Source organism: Gossypium hirsutum, chromosome D05 (assembly GCF_007990345.1).
Source record: "Gossypium hirsutum isolate 1008001.06 chromosome D05, Gossypium_hirsutum_v2.1, whole genome shotgun sequence".
Classification (NCBI taxonomy): Eukaryota; Viridiplantae; Streptophyta; class Magnoliopsida; order Malvales; family Malvaceae; genus Gossypium; species Gossypium hirsutum.
Genome location: NC_053441.1, coordinates 25,727,901 through 25,740,872, shown reverse-complemented (window position 1 = coordinate 25,740,872; position 12,972 = coordinate 25,727,901). Strand labels below are relative to the sequence as shown.

The 12,972-nt window shown below is 34.7% G+C and overlaps 4 protein-coding genes across 4 annotated transcripts; 2 read left to right on the top strand and 2 right to left on the bottom strand.

Moving 5' to 3' along the window:
• Positions 1 to 517: 517 nt before the first annotated feature.
• LOC107905212 (growth-regulating factor 1) lies at positions 518 to 3,719 on the top strand. The gene is made up of 4 exons (XM_016831803.2): positions 518 to 1,173; positions 1,580 to 1,798; positions 2,044 to 2,419; positions 2,530 to 3,719. The coding sequence occupies exons 1-4, from the start codon at positions 798 to 800 to the stop codon at positions 3,371 to 3,373; spliced, it is 1,815 nt and encodes a 604-aa protein (XP_016687292.1). The 5' UTR covers positions 518 to 797; the 3' UTR covers positions 3,374 to 3,719.
• Positions 3,720 to 4,722: 1,003 nt separating this feature from the next.
• Positions 4,723 to 6,741, bottom strand: LOC107905213 (U-box domain-containing protein 30). Its single transcript, XM_016831804.2, has one exon. It carries the CDS (start codon positions 6,118 to 6,120, stop codon positions 4,786 to 4,788), a length of 1,335 nt encoding a protein of 444 aa, XP_016687293.1. The 5' UTR covers positions 6,121 to 6,741; the 3' UTR covers positions 4,723 to 4,785.
• A 1,354-nt stretch (positions 6,742 to 8,095) lies between these two features.
• On the bottom strand, positions 8,096 to 10,706 carry LOC107905214 (cilia- and flagella-associated protein 251). The gene is made up of 2 exons (XM_016831805.2): positions 9,609 to 10,706; positions 8,096 to 8,888 (listed from the first exon to the last, which is right to left on the bottom strand). The coding sequence occupies exon 1, from the start codon at positions 10,486 to 10,488 to the stop codon at positions 9,631 to 9,633; it is 858 nt and encodes a 285-aa protein (XP_016687294.1). The 5' UTR covers positions 10,489 to 10,706; the 3' UTR covers positions 8,096 to 8,888; positions 9,609 to 9,630.
• Positions 8,432 to 8,917, top strand: LOC107902609 (uncharacterized). The gene has a single exon (XM_016828760.1). The coding sequence runs from the start codon at positions 8,432 to 8,434 to the stop codon at positions 8,915 to 8,917; it is 486 nt and encodes a 161-aa protein (XP_016684249.1).
• Positions 10,707 to 12,972: the final 2,266 nt, after the last annotated feature.

The following is a 12,972-nucleotide window of genomic DNA, read 5'->3' as shown; positions in this document are numbered from 1 at the left end:
AATTCTTGAGGAAGATCGTGTCTTAACTTACTGGATTGCGATTATTTTTCGATGAATTTAGAAAGCCAAGTATTTGTTTTGCAATAAATTCGCAAATTTTAAATAAAAGCTTATTCTCGGGAATTCAAAAATATTTGATCCTAACTTACTGGTCATGACATTTTCTTTAAACATGCTTTAATTTTCCATGAAAGAGATTGTAGTAAATATACAGTATGAACAGGAGGGAAAGAATTTAGTTATGGCGACTGTCACAAAATTTAGTTATGGCGATTGCCACGTGTCAGTTTATCTCTAAATTATGACTTCATGCACCCCACCATTTTTTTCACAGTTCAAAGACTCAGAATTAAAGAAAAGGTGAAGTTAGAAATGGGGAAGTCTCAAAACTTTTGGAAATGACAGATGAACCAAAATCAAATTTCTTTTTAACTTTTCAAGTAGATTTTGATTTAAAAAATTAGGAAGCTAATAATAACTCATCTATATAGGCATCTTAGGGACTAATATTTTTGTTAGTTATGTCCCGAAATATATATATATATACACATGTGGTAGTATTTACTGCTAGCTTTGTGCAGTCAGTCTTCTCATTGCCTCTCTTTCTCTCTCTATCTCTTTATCTCCAATTATTTAATATTTTCTTTTTTTTCTCTTAAAATATATAAAATCTTTGAAAGAGAACTTGTTTTAATATGAACTACTTTCAAGCTGCTGTGCTTTGTATGAATGAGAATAACCCAATGCTTCATTTTCTTGAGTGCAGAGTTTTGGTAGTTTGATTTTTTTTTTGCCATATGGATTTTGGGGTGGTGGGTTTGGAGGGGTTTATAGGTTCAGAGACTGCAACTGGTTTTTCCTCTCTTGGTTCAGATCATCAAGAGACAAACCAAAAGTCGTACGGATCTGGGGGTTTGTTCAAGCATGAGAGATCTTGCAACAATGAAGATGAGTTGAGGAGTTCAAAACTGGCCAAAATTCATGATGATTTTTCATGCTATTCTAAGCCATTGATGTTCCACCACAGAAATACTTTATTGAGATCCAATGCCTCTATCTTCTTTGATGAACAAGAAGAGCAACAAATGCTGAGCTTCTCAGCCCCAAAACCAGATGCTCTTTCAGTGGATAGAAGCTCCAAAAATGTCACATTTCCTCACATTTACCTCACAGGTACTTACATATTGAAGGTTTTAAGCAATGCAGATGTTCCAACATTATTTGTGAATTTGTATAAAATATTAGATATGTTTTTTTTTTTTTTTTGGTTTTTGGTTCCCTGGTTTTGGGTCTTTTCATGGAGAATCTAATGGTTTTTCCTTTAAAGTCATATCAATAAAAGTGAAGTTTTCTATTTTTCTTCCCCTTAAAAGATTATCCTTTTTTTTTTGTCTTGTTTACCATTTTCCCCAACATCCTTTTTTTGTTATGTTTTCTTGTTGTATCCTCCCTAAGTTTAGTAGACAAGTTATGGTTTCTGGGTTATCCTGCCACAACTTTTGTGTGCCCCCTTTTCCCCCTTTTTTACATTTAGAGTAAATGAGAAACACTTAAGTTTTTCTTGGTATTATATTTTCAGGGTACAACAACGGAGGATTTAATGGTGCAAACATGCATGGATTGTGTAAAGGTCCATACACTCCATGTCAATGGATGGAGCTTGAACACCAGGCTTTGATCTTCAAGTACATACTTGCAAATGTGCCTGTACCTTCTAATCTTCTCCTCCCTATAAGAAAATCCCTTGATTCTACAGATTTCTCAAGCTTTTCTGGTGAACTCTTCAGACCCAATACATGTAAGTTCCTCACTTGTTTGGGTACCAAGAAAAGAACTGTTGAGCTAAGTGAAAACAATGCAATGATAAAGCTGAAAAGTTAAAAACTTGTATCAAAAATGGATTAGCTGACAGAAAAAGACATTGGCATGCATGATTAGGCCAACATCTACCAGTTTAAGTTTTCGTTTTTCAAGTTACAATTTGGAATTTGTTGTCTGTTTTTCAGTTATGGGTGTTTCATGTTATTGTTTATGATGTTCCAGCGATGGGATGGGGAGCTTTTCAACTTGGGTTCTCAAACAACACTGATCCAGAGCCAGGAAGGTGTCGCAGAACTGATGGAAAGAAATGGCGGTGCTCGAGAGATGCTGTTGCTGGCCAGAAGTACTGCGAGCGGCACATGAACAGAGGTCGCCATCGTTCAAGAAAGCCTGTGGAAGGCCAACCTGGCCATTCCGTCACAGCCACTGCCGCCACTACTTCCAAGCTGATGCCTAATGTCTCATCCTCTTCAGCATCAGCGGTAGGGCCAGTTGGTGGTAGTGGTGAGCCCAACAGCCTCACCAGTGCTCGGCAGAAGTACGAGAATTTGCAGCTTGGTGGCACATCTAATCTTTCTGCTGCAGCTTCACTGAACAGGTGATAGAACTATCCTCTACATATATTCGTGTTGGAGATATACTATATCCAAGGTAGAAGTTAGTTATTACATAATATTACTTTCATATTAATGAATTCTGTTCTTGCAGGTCGATTCTGAATAAAGACACTGTAGGTGAAAAAATGCCTTATACTGCAGCAGGACTCTCCATGATATCCCCCAATGGTGACTTAAAATCTAAAGAAAACCCTTTCTTGATTCCAAAGCAACCAATCTCATACGAAGAGAACTTGAGAAATGGGTTTGGAGTTGTTTCCTCTGGCGAGCTCAATCCTTCCCATAAAAGCTCTTCCATGATTAACAGCAGAAATTTTGGTTCATCTCAAGATCTTACTAGTCAAGAAACTGATTCCCAGCAATCCTTTCGTCGGTTCATTGATGATCGGCCTAAAAGTCAGTCTCATTGCTCTGCCATTTCCTGGCCCGAACTTGATGTTCAATCATACAGGACTCAACTTTCCATATCAATCCCCATGGCTGCCTCAGATTTCACGTCCACAACTTCCTCTCCCAACAACGAAAATTTAACTTCATCACCTCTCCGATTATCTCGTGAGTTCGACCCAATAAACATTGGATTGGGAGTGGGTAATGTAGTTAATGAATCAAACCAGAAGCAAGCAAACTGGATTCCAGTCTCTTGGGGGACTTCTATTGGTGGCCCTCTTGGTGAGGCTCTGCACAGTAACGGCAGCACCATGGTGGACTTAAAGAACTTATCAATACTGAACCTAATGACTGAGGACTCGGAAAATAGTCCTCTGGTCGGATCATCTCCAACTGGGGTCTTACAAAAGACAACCTTTGCTTCCCTTTCGAATAGCAGTGCTGGAAGCAGTCCAGAGAATAACAAGACTCATGAAGGCGTTAGCCATTGCAATGATCTCCTTGGTTCAAACCTTGTCGAATCTTCCTCTTTGCCTGCTACATAGCCATTTCAACTATTGGGAAGCCCCTAGGCTGTTGCAGAAGAAGGAACAGAAGCACGAGTTTCATCTGTCGACCAACATGGAACCAATTAGTTATGAAAGCTTATATTATTATGTTAATCTCTTAATTTTCGTACTTTTGTACTTGTCAGCCATAGTTTGTTCCTAAATGTTATAGATTAAACTAGGTTATATCGGAAAAAGAAAGTGGTTGCAGATGCTGGATGTTGCATCTTACACTTTCTTAACGTTATTTCCTGAGAGGTAGAAAATGATTGTGGATGCTGAATTTTGAATCTTGAACATGTTGAAATTTAAATAGTTGCATGAACCAAATTATGTTCAGGAATTACAAGCTTATAATTTCAATATACAGTGAACTGTAAATTCTTTAGATTAACTGAAGGTAACAATATTGAACCTAGCTCAATCAAGCAGAAACTTATAACTATCCAACATTAACATAAAAACAATTTTAAATTGACGAGTGCGATTTGAACTCAAAACCCAAGGTGCTCATGTTTCCCCTTTCATAGTAAGAAAAGGAGTAAAAACCTTCTTTCAGTTGCACTCATGCAGATGGAGAAGATAATGATGATGATGCAAGAATTATCGTATTGTTTATTCTATAATTGCTTCTGAGGTGAATTATTCTCATGGTTTTGTCCTTTGAGAAGAAAGATAGGTATTGTCTGCTTCGTGTGGCCTTAAGCAATCTAAATATTGGGTTTTGATTTCAATCAACAATGACTAATGATAATTCAAGTATGTGAAATTAAGCTTGCTCAAATGGTCGAACCGGGCATCTGTGGTACTTTCTCAAATGGTCAATCGAGTAAATGGATAATGAAGCTCGAGTTGTCAAGTGAGATATTAAGCCTACTCAAATGATCAAACCTTCCTTTTCTATGGCAAAGGGGCGAGTGTGCATCGCTTGTGAATCACGGTGAATCGTGAAAACAAAAGTGTCAAGACATTTGCTATGCGCAAAATATGTATCAGACATGAGTGTCAGATATGGGTTTTTCAAGAAAAATAAAGTCAGAGTAACATAGCTTATCAACTCCCCCACTAAGCTCATTATAAGAGTTTGCGGTTGGAGTTCTCTCCTGTGGATTGAGCAACAAAGCAACCAATGGCACAAACAGATTGAATCACAACCTTGCAGGGAATTATTGGAAATTATAGACAGAAAGTTGAGCTTATAAACAGCAGATTGATAACTACACAACTTTCAGTTTAGCTCAAATTCACATTATGCTACTACTTGATATGAAAAAAAAAAAAGAGTTTAGTATGGACAAGAGAGTAAAGGGTACCTCAGAAACCCTGAATGACCCAAATCCAAGTTCTCCAAAGCTGGTTGCTCATCAACCCCATTTGTTATATTGGACAAGGGAACCAAACCAGAAAGTTCATTCAATAGTTCGTGTAAGCTTACACTTGGAAATAAAGATGTTATCAGTGTAATTTAGGCTACACAGTTTCAATAACTCAGCCGACCGTTGCTTCAACACGGGATCATAACCACTCTGTATAACTAGAAGGAGCTTTGCAGCTAGACCAGCATCAACAGCAAGTGAAGCGCATTCCTCTGGTGCGAACTTGCATATGGACCAAAGTATTGACAATGCAAGCTGAGTACAGTTTTCAGAAGCTTTCATCAATAATTTCACCACATTTGGTATGGTATTTGGACAATCTTTTAAAGCCAATCTTCCTTCTGGAATACTTGACAAAAGTTCCAATATACAAAGGACTAATTCCAAACATTCAGTGTTCAAACCAGGCATCAATTCAACCAATTGAGGCACTGCCCCAACATTGACAAAAGAGTTCCTAACTGATTCATTAGAACAAACTGTTTTGAGTAAAACGAGTCCAGATAAAACCCCAGTTTGGTGCTTTTTATCTTTCACTAACCTCAACAAACCAACTAAAAGACTCAAACTTGCAACATTTTGGGATGCAAAATCATTCCCTTCCATCAACATTCCAATCAACCTAGTACAGTTAATCTTGGTCTCAGTCGACCCTTCATTTAAAATATCAACTATCAAAGATATTTTAGCAGGTTGCAACAAATCAGACTTGGAATTTAAATCAAGATTCAAGTTCACAAGAATACCAATCACCTCTGAGCCAACAGCATGAGTTGTAAAAGGACCAAGCAAAGATAAAATGAAAGCAATGCCTCCATTTTCCACTACAGTCTTCAAAGCTGTCCCATGAGCTTGAACCACTTGCCTAAGCTCTTTAAGTGCTTGAACTCTAGCTTGACCCTTAACTTTCTTCAAATTCTCCAAAACCTCTTTGACCCTTCCTTGCACATCCTCTGACCTCTTCTTCATAGCCAAATACTTCTGTGAAAACCAACTATAAATTAGCTGCTGAAGGGTTTTATTTGGAGTCACCGAATCATCCCAAAGCTCTTGCATTGTGGTGGGACATGTGTAATGGCCTAATGAGAACCATTTAACAATGTTGGATCTCTCGTAGGTTTGACCAGTGCAAAGGGTCACAGGGTCTCGCATTGGCTCCAAAGAAATTGGACATATGAAAACCGTAGGCACATCAATGGACTCAAGCTCTTCGGCCATTAACTTCAGATCCAAATTTTTTAAACCAAAACCAGTGGATATCACCCCACAATTTCCTCCCAAAATCCCATCTTTTACAGCCGTTTCTAGATCTAGAACTTGGCTATCAAGCCTCATGTCAGCTTCTTTTCGACTAGAAGGTTGATACATTGGCTTTCTTTAAACACCCTTTTGGAGATGCTAAAGAATCTAACAAGGACCCTTTTTCTTTTTCTTTCCAAGAGAGAGAGAGAGAGAGGAGAGAGAGAGAGAGAGAGAGAGAGAGAGAGAGAGAGAGAGAGAGCTAATTTACAAGAGAACTAGCCTTGAAGCAGACAAAAACCACACCCAGTAAAACAAGAAGCCACAATGCCAATCAAAGGGGACATTTTTTCTTCCCCATTCTTTTACTTTTCATTGTCGTTTGCTTTATTTGATCCCTTTGTCTGGTCAAAAACGAAACCTCCTCCTTCACCACTAAAGCCATCACCATCATTAAAGAAATAATAGTACAAAAAATGCAATCTTCTAATAATAAAGCTCTTTATCACTACTGAAATCAAGAATCTTAAACAAAAAAAGGAGCTGAAATCGTCACAATCCCAGACCCATATCAGCTAAAAAGGAGAAAATGGTAAAGAACAATCAAAAGCAAAACAAGGACATGGAATTTGTTTATAAAAAGAAAAGAAGAGATTATTGGAGAATTTAACAATCTAACTTGTACAATGGCACAGTTCCTCTTCTCTAATACTGCGCAAAAATAAATAAATAAATAAATTTGGGATAATGGTGCTATTGCCTATTAGTGACTCACGGATTTCGTATTTTTCAATTTTATATCTTATATCTTATATTTTTGAATTTTGAATTTGTTTTAGCAGATGAAATAATGCGTCTGGAAAGCATTGCAGCAATGAATTATGACTCAATTAGGTGATTAACTTAGCAATTATGTCTCTTGATTTGACATTTATGTCTATTTTTATATTTAAAATTAAATTCTATCAAGGTGTAATGATTTGGCATTTTGAGTTTGTGTTATATTATCACTTGAAATATATATTTTAGATAATTATTTGATACACTAGTGGTAAAATTTTTAACTCTAATAAAATCTCAATCTTGAAGTTAAAAAATTCCACCACCAATTTACTAAATAGTTATCTTTTTTTTTTAGATACTATATATTTTTTCAACTTTTAGGTGTTAACATGACAAAATATCAAGTACTAAAATGGACCTAATTACCTAGGTTAGTGACAAAAAATATATAATTCTTACCGAAATTTCAATCTCAACTCAAATGGTACACACTAAATTCTTTAAGTTAAATCTTATGTGACAAACATATATTATCACATTTGTAATGCATTTTCAACTTGTTATTTTTATATAATGCTCATAAAAAATTTATGTTAATTTAATTAATAAATTTAATCAGTAGTAAATTTTCAAAAAGAAAAGATATAGAATTAAAATTTTCAAATTAGAAAAGAATGATTAAATCTACAACAAGCGTGCATGTTACAAGATGACGTACTGAATTTTATCTCATCTTTTGGGTTAGAGTTGAAATTTCAAAATTCAAAAGTAGGATAACTAAAATTGATCAACTTAATGTGTATTTAGACATAATATGGGGACTAACATACGAATTCGACCATAAAATTACGTGTAGTGGCCCTTGGTGACTGTGCGCACACGTGCTTACATCTGTTTATTCACGATCACCACCATATCCTGTTTTAGCTTTTTATTCTTTTTCGATTGAACTTTGAAAAAGAAAATATTATATTATAAATATGAAAACAATTCAATGAAGTTCAGGTTGTTATCCGATAATATTCTTTAACATAATGTTTAGAACTATTTATAATCCATCGCTAATTCACGTTCATTTGCATTGCTAATTAATTTCCATGCCAATCGAATTAAGACTCAATCGACTGTTAGAGTATTATCTTTCTTATTTATGAATCATAGTATACTAAGTTGTTTAAATATAAATCTATAAAAAAAATGCTTTATATAAGAAATTAAATTTTCTTTTTTTAGTTTTAAAAATTTGTTTGATTTGATTTTTATATTTCTATTCATTGTCAATTGATTTTCTTTATTAATGGTACATGTCGATAATTTGATATACTAAAAAAATAATTTACTATAAATTACGTAAAATAAAATAAAAATTACAGTTCCAATAATCGTGAGGCTGCTTCCACATATTTTGTTTGCCCAAAACCTCTGCTTGCTTTAGAAAAACAACTCCAAATCCAAATCCAAATCCAAATCCAAATCCAACCCCAATCTCTTCCTATTCATAGTTCTATTTTCAACCAACCTCAACTCCTTCCCTCAATAAAACCCTAAATCTTCTTCAACATATTCATTGTTTTCATCAATCTCCCATTTTCATCATGCGCTCCATTTCCCATCATACAATCACCGAATCCCCAGCATTTCCATCTTCACAATTATAATGAAGAGCAAGGGGCATAACCGAAAACCCGGAACTCGTAACAAGTTCATCCGGTACCTCAAAGTTCCTTTCAAAGCTTTGGGGAAAGCCAGGGATTTTTATGTTAGAAGTTTGACAAGTTGTGCTTCAAGAATCGGCCACGGACATTGCCCCAGTCATTTCCCGGTGGAATACTATGAGTTGCCGAGGAGCTTTTGCGAAAGCTCATCCCCAATGCGTAATGTCAACAAAGATGATGATATAACAGAGCTTATTATGGCCGCATCTGTTAGGAGCTCCAGTTATGGAAATGAAATGGACATGTTTTCGCCAAAGCAACTGAGGTTGAAGATGAGATCAAGAGGGTTGCCAAAGAACATGGGCAGAATTGATGAAGACAAGCCTTGTGTATTTGAAGATAACGATGTTGTTTTTGAAATGAAACGAAAGTGTCGTATCAAATCCCAGCATCAGCAACCTATGTCCGAATACAAACGTAAGGTGTGATTTTATTTATATGTATATGTATGTGTGTATACATAAAGAAAAGGCAAAACGTCGGCCAAATGCTTCCACTACCCAAAATACTCAATAAATTGTACTAGGGTATCTAATGCGTGAAAGAACCTTGCATTTCATCAGAAATGAAAAATCCAGAATGAAATTTTCATCAGCAACTTGAGCTTTGGATTCTATATCAGCTGAAAGCAGCACATTACCAAAACATTGCATAGTTCATACAATCTTTCACTAAATCTATTCATAATACATTGTTTCTGAATCATCTACTTCAAAGTATGAACTTAATGGGAATGCTTCCACTAACCAAAATGCCTAGCAAAATATACTAAAATTTCACAGTTTCATCATGAAAAAGATAGCTAGTGCACGGAAGAATCTTGCATTCATCAGAAATGAAAATACAACAAGTTTTCATCAGTAATTACTAGATTAAAATCCCATACATTACCAAAACATTGCATAGTTCATACAATCTTTCGCTAAATCCATTCATAATACATTGTTTCTGAATCATCTACTTCAAAATATGAACCTAATGGCAATGCTTCCACTAACCAAAATGCCGAGCAAAATATACTAAAATTTCATAGTTTCATCGTGAAAACGATAGGTAGTGCATGGAAGAACCTTGCATTCATCAGAAATGAAAATACAATAAGTTTTCATCAGCAATTACCAGATTAAAACTCCCATCAATGTCAATCCTTAGAAGAGCAACTCGAGCTTTGAATTGCACTGACATTTTGATCTTTAACTTCCCCTTTCCTAACCCAAGCCATCCCTTCATTCCTCTGATTCCCCTCTCCACGCCTATCAAACTTTACGCCATTATATCTCCTATTCCGCTCCGATTTGCCACCACGATAGTTGAGATGAACATTTTGCCCACCGTATCTACGATGATCCGCTCTTCTAATCTCACCGTTCATCGACATTGCTTGAAATTTCCGTCCAATCTCCTCCGTACGGTCATGGGTTCTTGGAATGGAACTCAGTCCTAACTCCCTTCTCGCCTCAATATTCTCTTCCTCAACACTCGTCAGCACCGGAGCCTGGAGTTCATCTCCGATCAGCTTCTCCTCCCCTTTACTGTGCTCCACACCGGTAGGCAGCGGCGCCTTACTAGTACCTCCCGTCAGTTCCTCCCCCTCGTTAGCTGCCCTAGCTTTTTCCTTCATCTCGTTCCTTTTCTTGTTCTTCGACTTCCACCTTTTCTTCAATTCTTTGCCTTTCTTCTCATTGTCGAAATCCTTGGCCGCGGCGGTTTTCTCGTCCCTGGGCTTCCCTTCCGCTACATGCTTCCCGTTACCCCGATCAGGTCGAGGAATCTGCCTATTCTTACAGCTCTCTCTTCCAGAAACCTCGTCATTCACTCGCTCTTCAAAATTTGTTTCCTCTTCCTCGTGTTTCTGCTGGGTCTCTTGTTTCTCTTCCTTTCCCTTCTGCTTTCCTTCTTTCTCTTTGATCCATCGTTCTTGTAGTTGAAGGAGAGTAACATAATTTGACGGAATTGAAGGCAACCTCTTTTTCCCATTGATTTTTTGAGACACCTCCATTGAAGAACCAACCCAAGAACAACAAGAAATTCAAGCAATAATTAAAAAAGAAGAAGAAGAAAATTATAAACAAAGAGAACCAGACAGAGGAGGATTTGAATTCCTCAGACAGGAAAGGACCTGAACATCACTCTTACTGACGATAAAATAGCATCAAATTTCTCATTAATTGCGAAATAGCCACAGTTGTTTGGAACCAAAGTAGCTTAGTTGGGCCCAAGACTGATGACCAATCAGCAAAAATATATATATTTTTAAACGACTACACTCCTAATTAAAAAACAATTAATAAATTGTATTATTTTTAATTTTAAAAATTTAAAATTATCTCTATTAAAAGAAAATCTATTCAAAAACTTTTGCTTATGGTATCATATTTGTAATACCAAATTTTAGCCCGGGCTCACATATGGAAATATAATCTTCAAGGATATGCAATCTTAGATATGATATATGCAATCTTAAATATGATATATGCAATCTTAGAAGATATGATTTTGTAATCTTAGAGATTTAATTTGTAGATACCCTTTAATCTTAGCCGTTGATATAATTGATCTGTACCGTTAGATTTGGGGAGGCTCAACTATAAATAGAGGTCTCTCCCTTCATTGTAAGGGACTGAAGTGGGGAGTAATAATAACTCTTAAGAGTATTTCCTCAAATTTCTCTCTCTCTTGCGTTCTTATTTTGTTGATTTGTGTATAATTTATTTATTGATTTGTATATTGTTGATTTAAAATCTCTTTTTCCCTTATTATTTATTTTCAAATTTATTATTTTCAAATTTGTTTACATTTTATTTGGCCTTATATATTTTTTATTTTATACTCTTTGTTTTAAATTCATTGGTCTTTGATTATTGATGCTATTTAATCCTCTATTTGTTATTTTAATTTTTTTATTCTTAAATTAATTATTTTAATATTATTAATACGATTATGTGGCATCATTAATCTTGTATCATTATTATTATTATTATTATTATTTTTATATTCATGCGCATGCATCGTTTTTATGTAATATATATTTTGTTTTATATATAATTATATAGTATACGTATGTTTATATATATATTCTATACATATGTTTTTATTTTTATTTTACTTCCTAACTTTTATATACATATATATACTTTTATATTTAGTTTTAATTTTTTTTTACTTTTGTATATATGTACATGTATGTATTTATATATTTTTCTAATGAATATTTTATATATATATACTCACATGTCTATGTTTTTTATTTGCTTAAATACAAACATATATTTTCAACACATATGCTATAATATATATATGTATATTTATATATTTTTCTTTATTTTCGTAAATGCATTATATATATTTTGTTATAAATTTTATAGTCCAAAATTTTATATGTAAACCCATGTGTATGTCTTTTATTCTTTATAATTTCATGTATATATTTTGTATCTTTTTTCTTTTTATATATTTTTTTGTTTATTTCCTTCATTTGCTTATTGATTTATGTTTTCATTTATATTTTGTTCATTTGATACTTTACATATCGTTGTTTTTTATGTACATTAATTTCGTTTATTTCTATGCTATTGTTGTATTTATTATTGTATTTTACACTTAATGTAGCATTACATCATTTTTTTACTCGATTTTAAAATTTTCAAAATTGAGATAATACTCGTATTTAGGATTTTCAAGGAAATTGAGCCCTAACGTATTGGGTTCTAATTTTCTTCGTTAAATCTAACAATCGAGAATTGATCATTAATCAAAAAAATAAAATGAAAAGCTTGTTGTCGGGAATTTAATATGTTGGATCCTAACGTATTGATTTCTCGAGACAAAGATTTTTTTTAAAAATAATAACAAAGGAAATTTTCCAAGTAGACCTGTCCATGGGCCGGGCCGGGCCAGGAAAAATTTTCGGCCCGCCTCCTAGGCCCAGGCCCGTCCCGGCCCATTTTTAAAATAAACATTAAAAAATTATTTTAAAAATAAAAAATTATTTTAAAAGTATTTTAAAATTAAAAAATAAAAATAAAAAATATATATTTATTATATTCGGGTCGGGCGGGGCCGGGCCCGGGCAAAAAAAGTGGTGCCCGAGGCCCGACCCGTTTTTTAAACGGGCCTCATTTTTTTGCCCAAGCCCATATTTCGGCCCTATATTTTTACCCGAACCCTCCCATATTTCGGGGGGCCGTCGGGCCGGGCCGCCCGGCCATGGACAGGTCTAATTCCAAGTTTAGGATTTTGAGAAATTGTGCCCTAACGTATTGGGCTGTGATTTCTTTATAAATCTTAAACAAATGAATATTCTTTTAAATTTTATTACATGAGTATTTTGGACTAATTCATTTTTGAGGAATTAGAATGTCGTGCCCTCACGCATTGGGTGTGACATTTTCTTTCTCCGAAATGATAAGAGTCTTAATAAGTAACGTTTTTTAAGTTTTTTATTAAGGATCATATTTTTAAATTTTCGACATTAAGACACTAA